At 29.5% G+C, this 19,889-nt stretch overlaps 1 protein-coding gene across 4 annotated transcripts in view; it reads right to left on the bottom strand.

Annotated features, from left to right (window-relative positions):
- The window catches only part of LOC107442862 (anoctamin-4), a 346,119-nt gene that overhangs the window by 15,647 nt on the left and 310,583 nt on the right, over window positions 1–19,889 (bottom strand). For all 4 annotated transcript variants that reach the window (XM_087168997.1, XM_071181276.2, XM_071181277.2 and 1 more), the window contains 3 exons: window positions 15,508–15,660; window positions 1,621–1,673; window positions 283–467 (listed from right to left, as the gene is read on the bottom strand). In XM_087168997.1, coding sequence (XP_087025123.1) covers window positions 283–467; window positions 1,621–1,673; window positions 15,508–15,660 — 391 coding nt within the window. The remainder of the gene's footprint in view (window positions 1–282; window positions 468–1,620; window positions 1,674–15,507; window positions 15,661–19,889) is intronic.

The following is a 19,889-nucleotide window of genomic DNA, read 5'->3' on the forward strand; positions in this document are numbered from 1 at the left end:
TTAATAATCATGTAGATTTCATCTATTATAAAAAAGGGCCTTTCTCCTTGTTTTTCTTATTAAAATGACAGACTACTTAAAAAGTCTATTAAATAAAAATAAATGGGAGTAAATGGTTTGCTGCCTTCTATTTAAGAAAACAAAATTTTATTCTCAAAAGAAATTTGTGAAATCATTAGTCGATTTCAAATGATTAAGATGCGATGATAAAGATATCCATTGGATAGTTTAGATATCTATTTAGATATTGATTAGATTTGAGATAGTGATTTAATATCTTACCTGCATATATCGATCATCTTTCCTTTAATATCAGGCATTTCGGGAGCTGTAATATTATTGAAATCACTTGTACGGAATATTGACAGAGAATTGTTGATGTATCCGTCCAGGGTTCGATTCTCGCTCGTTACAAACACGTACACCAAGCGGGGAATGAAGTCGCTCGTGTACGCGATCATAAATGCCTGCAAAGAAAATGAAATTAAATATCTTCTTTATGCCAACGAAAAGATCATGAATATACTTATAACTTTTAACTCCCTCACATTTTTTGAAAATATTTATCAGCAGTTACACATATTTATTCAACTGTTTGACGTATAACACATTTCGGTAAATTTCCGTTGGCTAAGGAACCAGGTAAAATTATTTCATCAAAATGGTCGCCAAAATAAAGCTACGTTTGTATCCAAAGGAGAATTTATTTCTATCAATTGAAGTTAACTGACTTCGTTATTATAAGTTTCGTTACATGTAGCTCTCATGAATAAAATGAAATATACCGAGAAAACATAATAATAATAATAAATAACTTAAATCAGCAAGCCTATACAGGAAAAGAAATTTACAATGTTTAGTCTCTGCTGCTTCGCAAATTGATTTTTTTCTAAATTTCAAGGCTTTTTTTCTATATTCTCATCTTATTTGTTCGAATTACATGTTACGAAGCTTAGCGATTTTCGTCAGGTTTTGTTTGGTAAACAGTTGCGTTAGGTAAGAAGATCACGGATACACAGACGCCTCATCTGTGACCTTAGCGCCAGTGGTTGTTTATAAACAAGATTGGCGCTTTCTCTAAATAAATTAGAATGTTAATTTACCAGAAGTTAATTAAATACAATGCTGTGGTGTAAATCGAATTTGTTAAAATATAATTCTTTCTTGTCTACGTTTTTTATTTAAGCTACATGGATTATTTGTTTGTATTTTATTGCAACCACGATTATTTTTGTTTTGTGTATCTGGTAACTTCATTGCATAATTAGTTTGCTTATATTCTTCATGGCTTTGAACCAGTCACCGTATTAAGTAAGAAATAAATCAAATCTTTCTTTGTGAAAGAATATAAAATGAGTCACTTAAAAGAATTCATAGTTGGGGGCTTACTCGAAATCGAATAAAAAGAACAGTTGCTAACAAAAAACTTTTTCCCCGTTTCAACAGCCAATCAGGACCGATAAATACGCTGACGTCACTTGCAGGTATCTAATTAACACCTAAGTAATTTTATTTTAATATAATACCGTTTCAAGACATTTCTCACTATAATATTTTGTCGGAAAAAAGCATTTTTTTTATAGTAAAACACAACAATAAACATAATTAAACATAACTTACGTTACTGATGACGGCAAATACTGATAAACCTTTTAAAATCGTTTGCCAGGCACCTGGAAATGAAGTGATAGACAATTATTTAATTTCAAATTACTTTTATTTATTTCTTATATATCTGTTTTCGCAAGTTTCAAAAATTTTTCAAATTAAATTCAGTTTAAAAAGCTTTACATGTTCACAGTAATTAGCAATTAAGAACCAGATATTAAATAATCCAATGATTTAATGATATTTTATATACACAGCTAAATTCATGGTATCTTGATCATTTGAAAAATATTTTATCAAACACCGATTGTTTTAAGATAGAAGTGGAGTGCTTTTAACCAATTTTTAAAATGCATAAAAATATTGTATTTATAATTCAAACAGAGTTTGGTATAATTAGTTATATTCTGTAAAAATGTAAACTTTCAATTGAAATTTTTTCATTGAAAAAATCACAAATCATTCATTTAAATTTACTTTCTTGCACTGAGTAATTACAACAATATTACACAAAATCTTTAAATATTCATGGGTTATTTATTTTTAAATTTAAATATTTTTTTTACGAAAATTTTAGAAAAATCAATTGGCCGATAAATATTTTTTTTTGCAAAAATGTATAAGAAATATATAATTCCTAACAATAAATATAAATCTGATAAGGATTAAACATTTGTTTATAAAAAAGCAATTTTTAAATTTGTTACCAATTGTTAGCAATCTATTATCAAAAAACAATTAAAAGTTTAACGGATTCTTAATATTTATGATTTTAGTACTTTTTAAAAGAATTGTTTAATTTTATCTCAGAAATGTACAAAAAATATTTAAGGCTTATTGATTTAAATTTACTTTCGTTCAAGGATAATTGATAGAATTAATCGAAGAAAATCTTTTTTTTTTTAAAGAAAATTATGATTCCTCTTTTTTTTCTCTGTTTTTCATAAAAACAATTTTAAAATAAAACTGATTACAGAAAGTTTAGCGTTGACAAAATTGCAGCCATTTCTTTACATTTTTTTAAAAGTTCAAAGAATGGGAGTAGTCAAATTTATTTACTAGTTTTTTAGTCGATTGGTACCAATTTTTGCGCAGGAATTTGTGACGCTAATTTTGATTCGCTTTTCATCAAATTCTACTGAAACACAATGAGGTGCGTATTTGAGGTTTAAATTTCAGCTTATAAATAAAACTGCGATTGCAAAAAGTTTAGCTTTGACAAAAATGCAGCAATTTCTTCAAAATTTTCTAAAAGTTCAAAGAATGGGAGTAGTCTATTTTATTTACTAGTTTTTTAGTCGATTGGTACGAATTTTTGCGCAGGAATTTGTGACGCTAATTTTGATTCGCTTTTCATCAAATTCTACTGAAACACAACGAGGTGCGTATTTGAGGTTTAAATTTCAGCTTATAAATAAAACTGCGATTGCAAAAAGTTTAGCGTTGACAAAAATGCAGCAATTTCTTTAAAATTTTCTAAAAGTTCAAAGAATGGGAGTAGTCTATTTAATTTACTAGTTTTTTAGTCGATTGGCACGAATTTTTGCGCAAGAATTTGTGACGCTAATTTTGATTAGCTTTTCATCAAATTCTACTGAAACACAACGAGGTGCGTATTTGAGATTTAAATTTCAGCTTATAAATAAAACTGCGATTACAAAAAGTTTAGCTCTGACAAAAATGCAGAAATTTCTTTAAAATTTTCTAAAAGTTCAAAGAATGGGAGTAGTCTATTTTATTTACTAGTTTTTTAGTCGATTGGTACGAATTTTTGCGCAGGAATTTGTGACGCTAATTTTGATTCGCTTTTCATCAAATTCTACTGAAACACAATGAGGTGCGTATTTGAGATTTAAATTTCAGCTTATAAATAAAACTGCGATTACAAAAAGTTTAGCGTTGACAAAAATGCAGCAATTTCTTCAAAATTTTCTAAAAGTTCAAAGAATGAGAGTAGTCTATTTTATTTACTAGTTTTTTAGTCGATTGGTACGAATTTTTGCGCAGGAATTTGTGACGCTAATTTTGATTCGCTTTTCATCAAATTCTACTGAAACACAACGAGGTGCGTATTTGAGATTTAAATTTCAGCTTATAAATAAAACTGCGATTACAAAAAGTTTAGCTTTGACAAAAATGCAGCAATTTCTTTAAAATTTGCTAAAACTTCGAAGAATGAGAGTAGTCTATTTTATTTACTAGTTCTTTAGTCGATTGGTACGAATTTTTGTGTAGGAATTTGTGATGTTAATTTTGATTCGCTTTTCATCAAATTCAACTGAACACGACGAGGAGCGTATTTGAGATTTTAAATTTCTGCTTATAAACTTGGCATACCAAACATGGTGACACCTTAAAATAATGATATTCTCTCCATACTAGGCACAAATGTCACTAGCAGATCCTGCAGCCTTAGAACTTTAATTAAAAGCAAATAAAAAAAAAAGTGTCTAAAATGTTCGTTTTTCTGAAACAAACGTCATTTTATTTTAATGATCTGAAAATTAAAATAAATCGACGCAGAGAAAAAAAACAGATTCCGGTAGAATACAATATTCTCTTTCGAATGATCTGAAACTTTATGCCAAAAACATTTAATAACCTGCAGAACGTTAAAATGTTAATAATAATAAAAACGGTGGGTATAACTTTTAAGATTAAGCAAGACTGTTTGTTTCCTTCATATAAGTAACATCTGTATTTGTAAGTGCTATTGAAATTGAGTGAACTACTTCTAAGAATTAAAATACTTAAGTATACAATTAAGGGACGTTTTAAACAAATCATAAATTTTTTGGAAAAATATTGCTGCAAAGAAACATTTTGATGTATTTAAAAACAACATTTTATGACTAAATATAAAAAAAGGTAAAGAAAAATTGCTTGAATCAAGATCGAAGGTAAACTGAAAGAAGACAGATGTCTTATATTAATATTTGTTTTATAAAAGTAATTATAATGTGAAATAGAAAGCGGATTTTCGTCAGTAAATACATCCAAACAGAACTACGTATGTAAGACTGAATTGACAGCTGAATAAAGAATTGAGCAGCTGTTTAAGCTTTAATAGCATGATAATTGATTTTCTGCACAATTGTAATCAACTTTCGCTTAAACTGTTTAGATGGAGGCAAGTGTATTTATTTTACGATCAGTAATCCCTTGTTATTCTTTCAGTTGGTTAAAAATGATCAGTCACTTTTCAACATTAGAAAATGCTATAAGAAACTAAGTGAAATACAGCAAGCATTCATGAATATTATTTATTTTACTATATAGATCTTAAAATTATCCATCATTTTATTGCAATAAGGAAGGAACAAATTTTCTGTGTAATATTATGAAAACATTTAAAAAAATATTCCTTTTTACGAGAGTCAATGATTATTCTTGACTTGTAAAAAGCCTAGTTTTTGTGAAAAATATATTCATAATTTTGGGAGTTTCAGAAAATAGGATAATGTTTTTGAGGTTTTGTGAAAAATCACAAAAAACAATGGTTTGTCCAGACTTTCTGTTAAAGGTCCTTCTTTTGTGAATTTTGGAAAAATTTTCTGGCTTCTGAATCTAAAACTAACTTAGAACAAGATTCTTTCTGCTTAGGCTCTGTTTTCAATGAATCAGGTCCTATTTTTTTCCAAACATGCCTTGTAGAATATGTTTTTAAGATGAAATAATGTGCGAAGTATTTGCTTCCTCGATAAGTGTCTTATGAAAGATTTATTTTTACCATTAAATATTTTATAAAGGGTCAATTTTTACGATACAAAATTTTGTGATAACCTCATTAATGGAGAAAAATTATAACTTTAATTAACCCTTCAAGATGAATATCAATATTTTTAATACAGTATTAACAATTACGTGATGGCAGAAGCTATCTTCTAAATTTCATGAAAAAATTTCTTTCTCCTTTTTAAAAAAAATTATTCATTCACACTCAAGTTTGATAAGAGTTATAGGATACCTCATTATAGTAACTAATGTTCATTGCTATCGAATTCAAAATGAAATAAATATGAGAAGACACAGCCAGCCTTGAGAAGGCATTTTTAAATTAAAAGTTAATTGTTGATTTTACTTTAAATAATACAATGATCGGATCTTCACGTTAAAGGACTCAATCTTAATGGTTCGAGGGGATGACCTCAAATATGCTAATTAATTAGTGCAGACGATATTTTAAATTACGATATCAGACAATTTCTCTGAATAAACACGCATTTTATTGCCAAATTCGGAATTCTAACACTCAAAACATAGGGGTAGCTGCAATCTTGAAAATATGGTCTCAATAGTTTGTGTAGGGGAATGATCTAAAGTTGGGACTCCATAATGTTAATTTTACTTTTTGTGTAATTCGTCATATCCCGATAAATTTCTAAGTGAATTGAAAGATTTTTATACACAACTCTTTTATCCAAAGATAATTTTATGCAGAAAATAAATTTTAGAAAAGATTTATTGTTTTTTATTATTCTATTTAAAAATAGTTATTTTAATAAAATTTTTTGAATTGTATGGTAAACAATCTCTTACATCATTTTTAACCATGTAATTTTTAATGAAGAAATAGAAAATTTAAGCAAAATCAGTCGAATAGCTCCTGGAAAGAAGACTTTTAAATATGTCTTATATTTGAAATTATTATTTTAGTAACTTAATAGTAACTGTTTTTTTTTCCACAATTTAAAAATACCAAAATGTATTTTTCATCTAATTAGAGCTTTAGGAAAAAAAAAATTAAATGAAAGAAACACATCTGCGTCAAAGGGTTAAATACTACTTTAACTTAAATTATTAGGAAATAATTGTATACAATTTATTCCATTATTCATTAAAAATCTTTATTTGGCGAGTCGCAAATATAAAACTGTTTTGATAAAATAATTTCTTTATTTTGGGAAATTGAATAGAAGTGCTCTTTAAATTTTCTTTTATTCTAAACAAATAAAACAAACTTTATAAAACTAGAATGTGTATGGAAGATGTTCGTTTGTCTCCAGGCATTTGAATAAAGTCAAACAATCCTAAAAGCAGAAATTTCTCCGAAATAGATGGCTTGAAAGCAGAGCCATTTTGCATTAAAAGCGGATAAATTTCTTCGAATCAGAGTGGATTTATAGTTTAGTGAACATTTCCTGGAGACTTTTGCTCCATTATCTGAATTTTAGAGAATGTCACATTTCATTAAATTAGAATTAAATCAGACATTTCTAACTCATTTAAATGCTAGTTGCTTCACGAAGCTATTATTAAAATGTATGTGTACTCTTATATGTTTGTAAGGGAAGATAATGATAAGTTTAATAATAAGAGTTTGATTAAAAACAAGTTTTAAACTTAGCTTATAAATAAGTTAATTATAAGTTAATTATAATTTATTCTTAATGATAAATTATAGGTAAATTAATAATAATTGTTGTTGTTGTCACCGGCCATTAATACAGAGGGGGCGTGATTCTTCTTGTTTTTCAGTGGTGCCATCTATGACCAAGAATTCGACTTCTGTCACACCCGTTTATAGGGCTGACCCACTCATACATTCACAGATCTCAATTTTGACTTGAACCAAAGAACTATCAATCTTCAATTCAGTACCCCCAGAAGTATTGATTTGTTATGGGAGCATGGAGAACTTTGTGACCCGACAGATTTAACGTGTACTAGTCACCATTTATTACACGGGGAGTCTTCTGCTGGCTGGATTCGAACTCCCGTTCTCTCAAACGTGAGTCCAGCGCCGTGCCAACCAGGCTATCTCGATTATTAATTCTAATTTATATTTATTAACTTTCAATAAGTTAAGTCCTTCTTTAGTTTACAGGGTGTATCGTAATAAACGTAACTAGAGGTCTTTGGGAATCATTTTCAAAGTTACAGTATAAAAATTTACACACTAGGCTACCTTAAATCATTATTTAAACCAGAAAAATATAAAAAATGTCATCAAAATCTGTTGTGCTTAAGGCGACAACATTATCAAGAAACAAAACATCAAGGATTTTTGATCGCAAGAGGAAGCTTTGCAAAGGTGAAATGCGATTATACGAAACAACTTGAAGTTTTAAACAGGAAATAAATTAGTTTTCATGTTTATAATACCGATTTTAAAATTATTTTTGTCTCTTCTTTCTTAATGCTTAGTTTGAGCACCTTCATTTCATTTTACTCAAGAGTCTTAATACCATATATTCGAGGAAATGATAAAATAGATACACTGTATAAGTTATGATCGTAAATAATTCTGAGTTAAAGTTTTTTTAAAATAATTTTCAACAACAGACTATCGGCATTCAAGTCTATTCGTTGACATCTGTAAACGACACCCAGACGAGAGCATCAAGCATTCGCGGTCTCATCGGCATAAGGCAACACCTCCTAGAAGAAAGAAGGCCTCAGCACGGATCAATTTAGTTTAACTGTATTCAATTTCCATGTTTAATAATTGACAAACAGCACTATTTCAATGTGCTCAATATCATAATTCTTGAAAATGGAGCTTGCTCCAACCCATTTGCTTTTACTATATGTCTTATTACTATATTTATGTCTACTTAGCATATGTCTTACAGATCAAGACAAATCAGTTGGTGGCTCTTCGGGCCAAATACTGACATCCAACGAATATCAAGCATCAAGCAAGCTGCATAGAGGGGGAAAATACCAAAGATGTCATTACGTTTGGACAACTAAAGGCTCAGATTTCCTGTTTATGGTAACCCATGTTGAGTCCTTCTCTTCTCTAAGAGGTATTGCACAAGGCCCGTGCCATACACGATTAGGAGAATCTCAAATTGGAAAGACCCGTGAGGAGACCCTTGAAAGAGATGCGTGAGCGAGCCAAAGGTACAAAGTCCAGAGCTTCTTCTTCTTCGTTAGCACTACAGCCTAGTGCAGGGCAAGGCTTTCTCAATTAGCTGCCTCCAGGCAGGGCGACTTTGAGCTAAATTTTTCCACTTGTTTATCCCAACAATTTTAAGTCCTTCTCAGCACTGTCCAACCATCTCGTAGCTGGTCTCCCTCTTCTAGTTCCTTCAATTTTCGAAAAAAGTAAGTTTTTAAACTGGGTCCAAATCTTCACGCCGAAAAACGTGTCCCAACCATCTGATCCTGTGGGCCTTAATAACCTTCAAAATATTAGGTAATCTATATTTATTGTATATCTCAAGATTATATAAACTTCTCCAAATATTATTTTCCTCAACTGCTCCAAAAATTGATCGAAAGATCTTTCTTTCAAAAATGAGTAGTCTATTTTCCTCTGTTTTATTATTTGCCCGGGTCTCGCTACCATAAAGAATAATTGGTCTGATTAAGGTTTCGTATAGATTTACTTTCGTACCAATGGAGAGGAATCTCGATTCCAATTGGTTCCTGAGACCAAAGTCGCACTTATTAGCCATCGAAAGTCTGTTCCTAACTTCAACACTTATCTCATTTTTGTTGGTAACTAGCGTACCCAGATACTTAAACTGGGTAACTCCTTCAAAGGTATAATTCCTAATTCTGAGTGACTGTACATCATGTACTCTAGAGCTTACTACCATCAATTTTGTTTTTTCTTCGTTCACTGCTAGACCCATAAAAGCCCAAAGTTACAGAGCGGGAATGTTTAATATGAAGTTTGCTAGTTCATCGAAGCTAAAGTTAAAAAATATTTCTAAGTTAAATATGAAAAAAGGCTCCTAGGCTTAAGATAAAAATTTTTTAATTCTAAGTTGAAGTTGAAAAAAAAGGAATAATCTTTTAAATATTGATTGGACTTTTTAATGTTACATAGTATGTGAAACTACAGTATATGTTAGCATATGAAACTATAGATAAGATCAAACTAAGGTAAACAACGTTTAAGAGCACAAAAAATATTTATAAATGCAGACAGCTGTTTCGGATGCTCAAAGGGCAACCTTCATCGGTGCAACAGAGAGAAATGAGAGAAAACAGGTTAAATATATAAAGAAAGGTGACGTGTCAAGGCGTTAAGCGTGCCTTAAAGTACCGTGTCAAGGAACATGAAGCCTATGTCAAAAAACAAGAATTTAAACGCTCATCTATTGCCCAACATTGTTGGGACTCTAATCATAATTTTGATTTTTCTTCTTCTAAAGTCATTCAAAATTGTTCTTCAATTTTTGATTTAGATTTTTATGAGTCCTATAACATTTTCAAAAATTCCAAACTGTTGTTCAATGATCTATCCAGCGTTCCTTATCTTTCTCCTGTTTGGAAATCCATGATTAAACCTAACTAACCCCCCTTTCTTTGTTCCTTGCTTCCCATTCGTCGTTATCAATTGACCCTTCACTCCTATTGGCCGTTGCTCTAACCCCCTTTGTGACGTCACCTTTCTCTATATATTTACCCTGTTTTCTCTTATATCTTTCTGTTGCACTGATGAAGGTTGCCCTTTGAGCATCCGAAACAACTGTCTGCATTTATAAATATTTTTTGTGCTCTTAAACGTTGTTTACCTTAGTCTGTATTTCAGCACAAAGGTCGCCCACTTGTGTATTTATAGATAAGATCGTTGATCTATTCGTATATTGTCATTCATGATGTTTTTTAATAGATTTCGTTTACTGCAATGAAAATTACAAAATATTTTAAAAACCATTGTTTGCTGATATAAATCCTTTGATTCCTTAAAATTATAATAACAAAACAAAGTTTACAATGTGCAGTAAAGCGGCGCACAATGCTAAAAGAAATTTAAATAAAATAAAAAAAAAACGAATTGCTCTTAATAATTTTTGATCCAATGATCGGATCTTCATGTTTTAGGACTCAATTTTAATGGTTTGAGGGGGTAACCTCAAATGTGCTAAAAAATTAGTACATATGATATTTTAAGTTACAAAATTAGACTTCAATTATTATCACTTATCAGTACTTTTTCTGAAAAACACACTTTTTTTTCAACGGATTCGGATTTCTGACTGTTACAGATTCGATGAATACGATTCCTGACTCCCAATATACAGCTGCAATTTAGAAAATATGGTTTTCATCGTTTCGTCAGGAAAGCGATCCAAAGTTTAGACCAATAATGATAATTTTCCTTTTTTCGGATATCGCCATATCTCGAGAAGTTTTTAAACATATTGAACAATTTTTGTACACAATTATAAAATTCGTTTAACCTAAAATAATTTCATGCAAAAATTAAGTTTTAGTAAATAGTTATTATTTTACAGTTGCAAAATTTTTGAATTATAATGTATGACATTTTTTGTATCATTTTAAAGTGTGTAATTTTTCTAGCTTGGCAAAATAAAAATAAAAAATGAGCAAAATAGGTTGAATAGTTATTGAGAAATCGAATTTTTAAAAAAAGGCTAATTCGCTCAACCAATATTCAACCAATTTCGTTTTGCCATGTAAGACTAGATACTTATAGATGATGTAAAAAAAATGTATGCCTTACAATCAAAGTTTTTTTGACTGTTATTAAATAAAATAATAAGAAATAATGTATGCTTACTAAAATTTATTGTTTGCTTGGAATTATTTCTGGATAAACGAATTATAAAATTTCTATTGTCAAATTCACTTAAAAAATATTTCGCAATATGGCGAGCATGTTATCATTGCTAAAATTACTATTACTATTATTGAATTTTCCCAACGGAAATATTTGTTACTAGTGGGCTGCGCCCCCTGCTCGCTAACGCTCGTCAACCCCTGAAAATTGCTACGCAATCTTACATGGTTTGCTTCGCAAACCAACCCTGCTTCGTTCGCTACTAACTTAGGTACATTACAAATGCACAAAATTCTAAGAATTCAAAACAATCATTCAAATCCATATAACAACTTTTTAAAAGAAAAATTACATCTTTTTAGTAAATACTAAGTCATTAAAATAAGTTCGAATTCAAATAAATGGCATGTAATTCGTTAAACCTTCATATTTGGTGAGAATGCTCTCTCTTGTTATTTCAGTTTCCGTTTTTAAAAGAGCTATATGTTGAGCCACCTCAGCTAGATTTGCCATGTGACATTTTTAGCGGCAATCATTGGTCGATTTTCTAGCGTTGCAATTCGGGGAGTTGTAATGAGGCTTTTTTTTGTCGCAGTGTAAGAGAAATATATATATATATATATATATATATATATATATATATATATATATATATATATAGATTACAACATGTACACAACAATGAATACAAAATGTCTCTAAATAACATACACTATAACTGTCATTTTTGTTATTCAAATGAGAAAAAACATTAGGTGAAAATTCTAAAAAATAGGACATGCGAACAGAGCAATCAGCATAACTACTTTCATAACTATTCAGCATAACTACATTTATAACTTATCAGCATAACTGCATTTATAACTATTCAGCATAATAAGAATCTCATTTCTTTGACGAATGTCTATGCTTTTTTTAATAAGGAAATACACAGATAAAATCTCTAAAAATTTGTCAATAACGGCTCTTATTTGATTTGCTAATTCGCAAAATGGAATGCAGGAACTTTCGCGACCTGCTCAATTCTTATTCAATTATTGTGGAGACTGCTTTTAACTTGAGTGAGTTAATGTTATAGCACGTAGTTTCTTTCGAAAATTGCTTGGAAGTGGAGACTGTTTCTGTCTTCGGTTAGTCATGATTGAGTTATAATGCTATTTACTGAACAACAGTAGAAGAAGAATAATCCTGAAAGAGTTCAGAATACAAATTCAATAAGCATTATCAGAATTCTAGAGAGAGCTGCCAAATTTTCCTAGAATGAAAATATGTTTTCCTAAATGAAAATATGTTAAGTCGATATATGGATTGAGAAAAAAATATGGTCAAAACTACCGAATTATGGTAAAATTTAGAGTGTTTCTGGCTCTATAGGAATACCAAAAAGCTCAGTAAATATTGATTTTGGAAAAATTAACAATAAAATATAGTTTTATAATGTGAATGATAAAAATGGAAATTTTTTTAAAATTTTAGCACGATACCTTATGGTATTAAAATTATTTATTCGCGGAAATTTACTTTTCTATTTTGTATTTTTTACTAAATGTCTGGTAATAAAAGATATAATTTTGAAAACCAGAATTTCCAGCAAACCATTATCATATGGACGCAAATATTATTAAATGAATGATTTAAATACCGTATATTTTTTTAAAACCAAAATTATGTTGTTTTTTTTAGCAGAAATGTCATTACTATTCAGAATGGTATGTTTAATGCAATTTTGACAATTTTGCAATGAACGTCTAGAGAAAAGAATAAGAAATACTTTTTTGTTATAATTATAAGTGGCAAAATGCAAAAGTTGAATAAAATCGTCTGAATAACTTCTGACTAATAAAATTTCAAGAAGATCAGATTTCAGTCAATTTCTTGACGTTTTTCATTTAAAATTACACAAATAAAAATCATGAAAAATTTACAAGTCATTACAGCAAAATGAATTTTGGACCATTAAGTAATAAAAATACTAAATGATTATGAATTTTTTTTCATGGAAACTTTCTTTGCATAAGTGAGTATTGTCAATAATTTTCAGATTTTCTCAAATATATTCACATATTTGTCAAAATATATAAAAATAGTAATTAATATCAACGGGTTTATACCAAAAATTAATCAGCATATTTAAAATAAGTCTTTCCGTAGTACGTGAATTAGTAAATCCAACCATTAAATCAAAAGCTATTAAGGTGACCCGTTGTTTTTATTTTGAGTGCTACTTATAGTATTAACTTTATCAAGCATTGTATGATGTATTTTGCAAAGGACTTGTATAAGATTCATGTTTACTACTTTGTTAGATTATTTATAAGTAATATTGTTAAAAATTAAATTGCATTTTTTACATAAATGATTAGGGCCGGGGTAGCTTGGTCTGTAGGGAGCTGGGCCTATGTCCGAGAGTTCATGGGTTCGAACCCAGCCAGCCGAAGACTCCCCGTGTAGTAAAGTGACTGATGCGCGTTAAATCTGTCGAGTCGCAAAGGTTCTCCATGTTCCCATAACAAATCAATACCTCTAGGGGTACTCGATTGGAGATCGATCGTTCTCTGATTCAGGTAAAAATTACGTGGATGAATGAATGGGTCCTCCCTATAAACGGGTGTGACGTATGGTGTGGCAGAAGTCGAATTCTTGGCCATAGGTGGCGCCACTGGAAAACAGGCATACGTCAACAACAACAACATAAATGACTAATATTTAAAAGCCTGTCCCATTTTTTCTTTTGCGTAAAATTTTTGTGGAGAAAAAAATCCTTTTACGGAGATAATTTCACGTTTAGAGTTTAACTCTAATTATGTTTGAGTTAGCGTTAACTTAAAGAAGTTTAGTTAAAATTTATATTCGGTATGGAAAACATATGACGCAATTATTTAAGGTATCCAACTGGGTAAAAATCAGCAATTTTTACGAAAATTTAAAATTTTTTTATCGTCTATATTTGAATTTTTGTACATTAGCTTTCTAAATCACTTTAAAACTTTGTTTTCCTGTTTTTAGAGTAAAACGTATAGTAGTTTTTTTTGCATGTTGACTGAAAAAACGGAATACCAATTGCATACTTTCAATGCATTTTCAGTCGAACGCTGATTTTCGAAAATTTCTTTATGCGAACACACATTACGAAAAAAAAGTTTATTATAGAATTCTTTGAAACTTTGAATATTGATCATGTATAATGCTAGCTATGTTTTGAACTGAAAGCTAAGTATAAATTTTTTTTATGCATTAAGTAATATATTTTGAAATATATTTCAAAAGTAATTTAAGTAATATATTTCAAAATTCAATATTAAACAAAATACTTAACTCTGTTTCATTGTATATATGAAATTTAATATAGATTTTAATTCAAAACCAAGTAGCTTTATTACTAATCTAGAAAAAAAATTGTTGTAATATTTATGCATTATAGTTTGTTGCAGAGCTGCTAGAGGAACATAAAAAACTAGTAGCTCTTATGTTTAAATTATTGCTCTTATTTTAATTTATACATTTTTAATATAAATTTTTAAAGTTTACTTTAGATTAAAAATTGGACCCCTGCTTATCAAAAATGAAATTAAGATTTTAATTAATACTGTTTGAAAACAGTCGGTTGAACCTAGTTGGATACCCAAGCAACGTTGGACGTGATTAAAACTTGTTTTGAAAATGTATTAGGCTGTTAAAATAGTTCTGCCACTACCTTGCAGAAAGATCTCGTTTAGAGCAATAACGAATTTAAAACCTAAGTTCAGTTTCATCCAAAGTGATTTAGAGCTTATCGATGAAAGTTTAAACTAAGAACACCAAAAAACAACAACAAAAAATGAAAATTCATAAAGTTGAAACTTTCGCAAGTGTTGTAGAATTTTTTTAACAATTTAATAATTAACTCCCATGATTTGGGTGCTTAAAATAACTTTTAGGTTAGATAAATTCATAGACTAAAATAAATCCATGGACTAAAAAAATCTACAGTTTAAAAAAACCTCAAAGCAGTAAATATGAAACCATTTGTAGAAAATATTTGATTTTGGGAACAAAAAATATCATTAAATGAGGATAGAAACATGCCAGTTTGACTAAAATTTAAAATATTTATAACAAATAATTGCAGATGTTAAAATTACTTAACTCTAATCTCAATAAATAATAACAATTATTGACAATTTTATGACAGGTTATTTTTCTGGTATATAAAGATTTTCCAGATTCTTGTAAAAAATTGAAACTTTCCCTGACTATTCCCTGCTTTTTAGAGTTCAACAACCTGACTATCCCAGATTTTTCCTGCTCTGCGTGGCCAGTGGGAACTCTCATATATGTTCTATTCGAATAGTAATATTTATGTATAATCTTTTGATTAGTAACGTAACGCTTACAAATAAAAAAAAACAATAAGTTTAAGTAACATTATTACTTACCGATATTCGGTACTCGTGCAGATAAAGGCCTTCTGAGTTGTGTGACATACTTGTAAGCATCTAATCGGATTTCAACGATGTTATTCAAAAGGGCAAACAGTGGAGCAAGCGGAAAAGCAGCAACAAACAATGTTACAAATCCAAATTGTATGACTGAAAAAGAGAAATTTGCTTCAAAACAATTCATCTAAGGCCGCTGACAATTCATTTAATAATAAAATCAGTTTATTCCATCAAAGCGTAGAACTATTATTTCAACATCGATTAAAAATATTTTGTTTTTAGCAAAAAACTCTTTTTGGAAATTTTGACGACTTTAGATAAGTTTGTGAAGGAAAATTTCAAACTTTGTTTTGAGCCGAGACATTGCGACCAATTTAACGAATAAAACTCACTAACGCGGAATTCGTTAAATCGGGATTGAACTGTATTATATTTGCAAACAAATTGAAATAATCCAAGGAAAAGACCAAAGATTAGGTCAAGACCTAAGATAATATCAATATCCTAAGAAATAGCTTTCATAGTTGATAGAAATTACAATTTTTAAAGATAAATTTAAAAAAAAAAATTTAAATATGACTTAAACCACTAACAGTTGAGTAGTGATCACTAACTATCTTTCTGCCAAACCCCAACCAGCCTGATCAAATTGCTTTTCTTCTTTAAACTTAGAAGATTAAAGTTTATTCTTAATATAAATGGAATTTCCCCCTCAAATAAGTGGATAGAAACCACTATCAGCATTTTAGTTTGATAAAGTTATTTTTGACTTGTGGGATAAAAAATTTTTTTAAAATAAGAGTGGGACTTTTATCGCTTAACCGAATTTAGCAATTGCGAAAAGTATTGCAGTTAAACTTAACTAAATTTGAAAAAAATCATTTACTAACCAGGAAAATAAAAAATGTTTCTGATACATAATTGAGACTTTTAACTACGATGAACAAGTGAGTAGAAACGATTAATTAACGGTAATTTATATAAACTTTACACAGTTGGAAAAAGCATTTTTGACTTAGAGAGAAAAAATGTACAAGAGACACAATTTTAAGTACAAGCAAATGGTAGAAGTCATTGGCAGCATATTAGGCAAATCATAGCCAGCTTGAATAATTCGTATGTTAGCTTTTTAGCTTCCATGTGCAAGACAAACATTTGAAAAAAAAATAAAAATAAATAAAAAAGGGCTACCCTGAATAACTTTTGAGCCAATGACCGAAGTCTTCATGTTCTAGATTTCAATTTTGTAGGTTCGAGGGGTTGACCTGAAATATACTAATTAATTAGGACCGACGATATTTTTAAGTTACGAAATTGTACTTCCTTTAAATAAACACACCTTTTTGATGGATTAGTATTTCTGACCTATGAAATATAAGGGGTATCCGCTATTTGGCAAATATAGTCCCAATAGTTAGATCACGAGAGCGGTCCAAAGCTTACGCCTCCTTAAAAATTTAAATATACAACTTGTTTAAAATTCGATTTCTCAGAAACTATTCGACCGATTTCCCTCAAACTTCGTATTTTCCCATTTAAAATTACATTGTTTGAAATGAGGTAATAAATTATATACCTTACAATTTTTTAGTAAAACAATAAAAAATCAAAGCTTAACCCCGTCCGGCCCCCGTCAAGGGGCATCCGGAGAATACTGTAGGCTCTAAGTACGCGTACGTGACCTCTCAGCAAAAGAAAAAGAGGATTCAAAAAGGTAGGCCTGGTGGCGATTCATGGCAACACCAGAAGGCCTCAAAGAATTTAGTGAAATGTTAGAATTAACAATAGTAGTTACTCAGAAAATAGAATTTAGGAGTTTGAGTGTTCAAACATAATAGGCGAGGCATCAATTAAAATAAAAAAATAAAATAAAACATTGAAAAAAGGTAACAAACATATTGTGATGATGAAAAGTACCAGAAAAAACAATAAAAAATAATAAATATTTACTAAAATTCATATTTTTCTATTTTTTGCAAGGAAAGTTTGGATAAACGAATTCTATAATTATGTTCAAAATTTTTTTCAATTCGCTAAAAAAAAAAAAGTTCTTGAGATCTGGGGAAAATGAAAAAAAATAAAAAAATAAAATTGGTAATAACATATCCAAACTTTGGATCGCTCTTCTGATCAAAAATTATGGAGTCCATATTTCTCAGATTGCTGCTGCCCCCTATATTTTATAGGTTAGAAATCCCAATCCGGCGAAAAAAGGTGTGTTTTTTCAGAGTTCCGCTCTTTTGCTCACTATATATTTAATTTAAATGAAAAAAAGAGGAAATAATACTTTTAGAATAAATTGATCAACAATGTATAATTTATTCAAAAATTTTTTTGCATGAAGAAGTTTTCTGTATGAAAATAAACTCAGTTGTTAAAATAGTGTCGGAATAAAAATAATTATGTATGGATTAAATTTAAGCTAACAAATGATACTTCGGCACGTGTATTGCAAAATATATTTTAAATAAAAAAAAATGTTTTAGTTTAAAACATTTAAATGGTTTAAATGTTTTAAATGAATGTAAAAAAAGTTTCAAGACAGTAATTAAAGGTACAAATGATACTTCGGCACGTGTATTGCAAAATATATTTAAAATAAAAAAAATGTTTTAGTTTAAAACATTTAAATGGTTTAAACGTTTTAAATGAATGTAAAAAAAAGTTTCAAGAGAGTAATTAATGCTAAAAGCTTTTTAAAAATGTAAAGTAGAACCTTGAAAGTTGTTCTATTATAATGAAGCTCTTACTCTCAATATTTTTTTCATTATTTATATTTCTTACTTTCTTTTTAAATAAGTAAAGGTTAATGATTACGAATTTTCCATTAGCTCTGATTGTAGCTATTAAAAGACTCACATTATTTAGTTGAGCTTATTGTCTGAGCAAATGCGTGGGTTTTATAAATAAAAATATGTTAACAGTTAAGAATAGACGAAAAAATTAAGTATTCGAAAAAGAATCTATTAATTAAAACTAATTGCATATATCCAATGCTTTTTCACTTAGAAAATACTTAAAGTATAATTAATAATCTATAGTTATTTAATTTTAGAAAGTTTCAAAGTTTCAGGGGCACTTAATATTAGTTTTATGCTTTCAGGTGATTTAAGTTTTATAATTTCAGATATTAGTTTAGGTTCAGAGTCAAGTGCATCACATGTATATACACCGAAGAGCCATTACATTATGACCACCTTCCATCTATAATAATGGGCTCGCCCAGGTTATCATGGTTTCTCGCCCTGGAACAATGTTTTCATGGGGCACATTAGGACCCATAATCCTCATAGACCAATCCCTGACGCCTGCAAGCTACTTGAACATAGCTGCAGACCAGGTTCACCCATTCATGGCAACAGTTTTTCCTGCTAGGGATGGTGTTTACCAACAGGATAATGCACCATGTCATAAGGGTCAAATCGTCGAGGAACATTCCAGTGACTTTCAAGTCACGTCTTGGAACCCAAATTCACCTGACCCTAATCCAATCGAGCATTTGTGGTCCTACTTGGAAAGATAAATTTGTGCTGCCACGCTACCCCCTCGCAATGTTAAGGAATTGCAGGACCAGTTGGTGAGCGCTTGGAACCAGATACCTCAGACTACCTATCAGCACCCTGTGGAATCAGTGCCACTACCGGTGCTAGCAGTTTTGAGGGCTAAAGGTGGTCCTACATGTTATTAGCAGGGTGGTCATAATGTAATGACTCTTCGGTGTATATATATATATATATATATATATATATATATATATATATATATATATATATATATATATATATATATATATATATATATATATATATATATATATATATATATATATATATATATATATATATATATATATATATATATATATATATATATATATATATATATATATATATTAGTTTTACAGTCTCAAATGAACCGGATAATAGTTTTTTCAATTTTAGGTGTTAGTATCTTCAGTGTGGGTGTATCAGATATTAGTTTTACAGTTTCAGGTGTATTAGATACTATCTTTAGTGTCAGGTGCACCAGATATAGATATCAATTTTGCAGTGTCATGTGTATTAGATAGTAACTTTAATGTTAGGTGTATCACATATTAGTTTTATAATGTCAGATATATCACATATTAGTTTACAGCGTGAGGTGTTTTGGATATTAGTTTAAAAGTATCAGGTGTATCAGTTATTAATTTTAGAGTGTTAGGTGTATCAGATATTAGTATTACGATTTCAGACGTTTTAGATGTAAATTTTATTGAATTACCAAATTACAATATATATTTAAACGATAAAATTAAGTTTATATTGATTAAGGGGTTTGAGTAATTTTTATACGTCATGGCTGCAAGTTTCGCCAATTTTTCTATAGCGCTTTGTAAA

The sequence above is a fragment of the Parasteatoda tepidariorum genome, chromosome 8 (genome assembly GCF_982258835.1).
Source record: "Parasteatoda tepidariorum strain Cologne lab strain chromosome 8, Ptep-v5.0, whole genome shotgun sequence".
Lineage (NCBI taxonomy): Eukaryota > Metazoa > Arthropoda > Arachnida > Araneae > Theridiidae > Parasteatoda > Parasteatoda tepidariorum.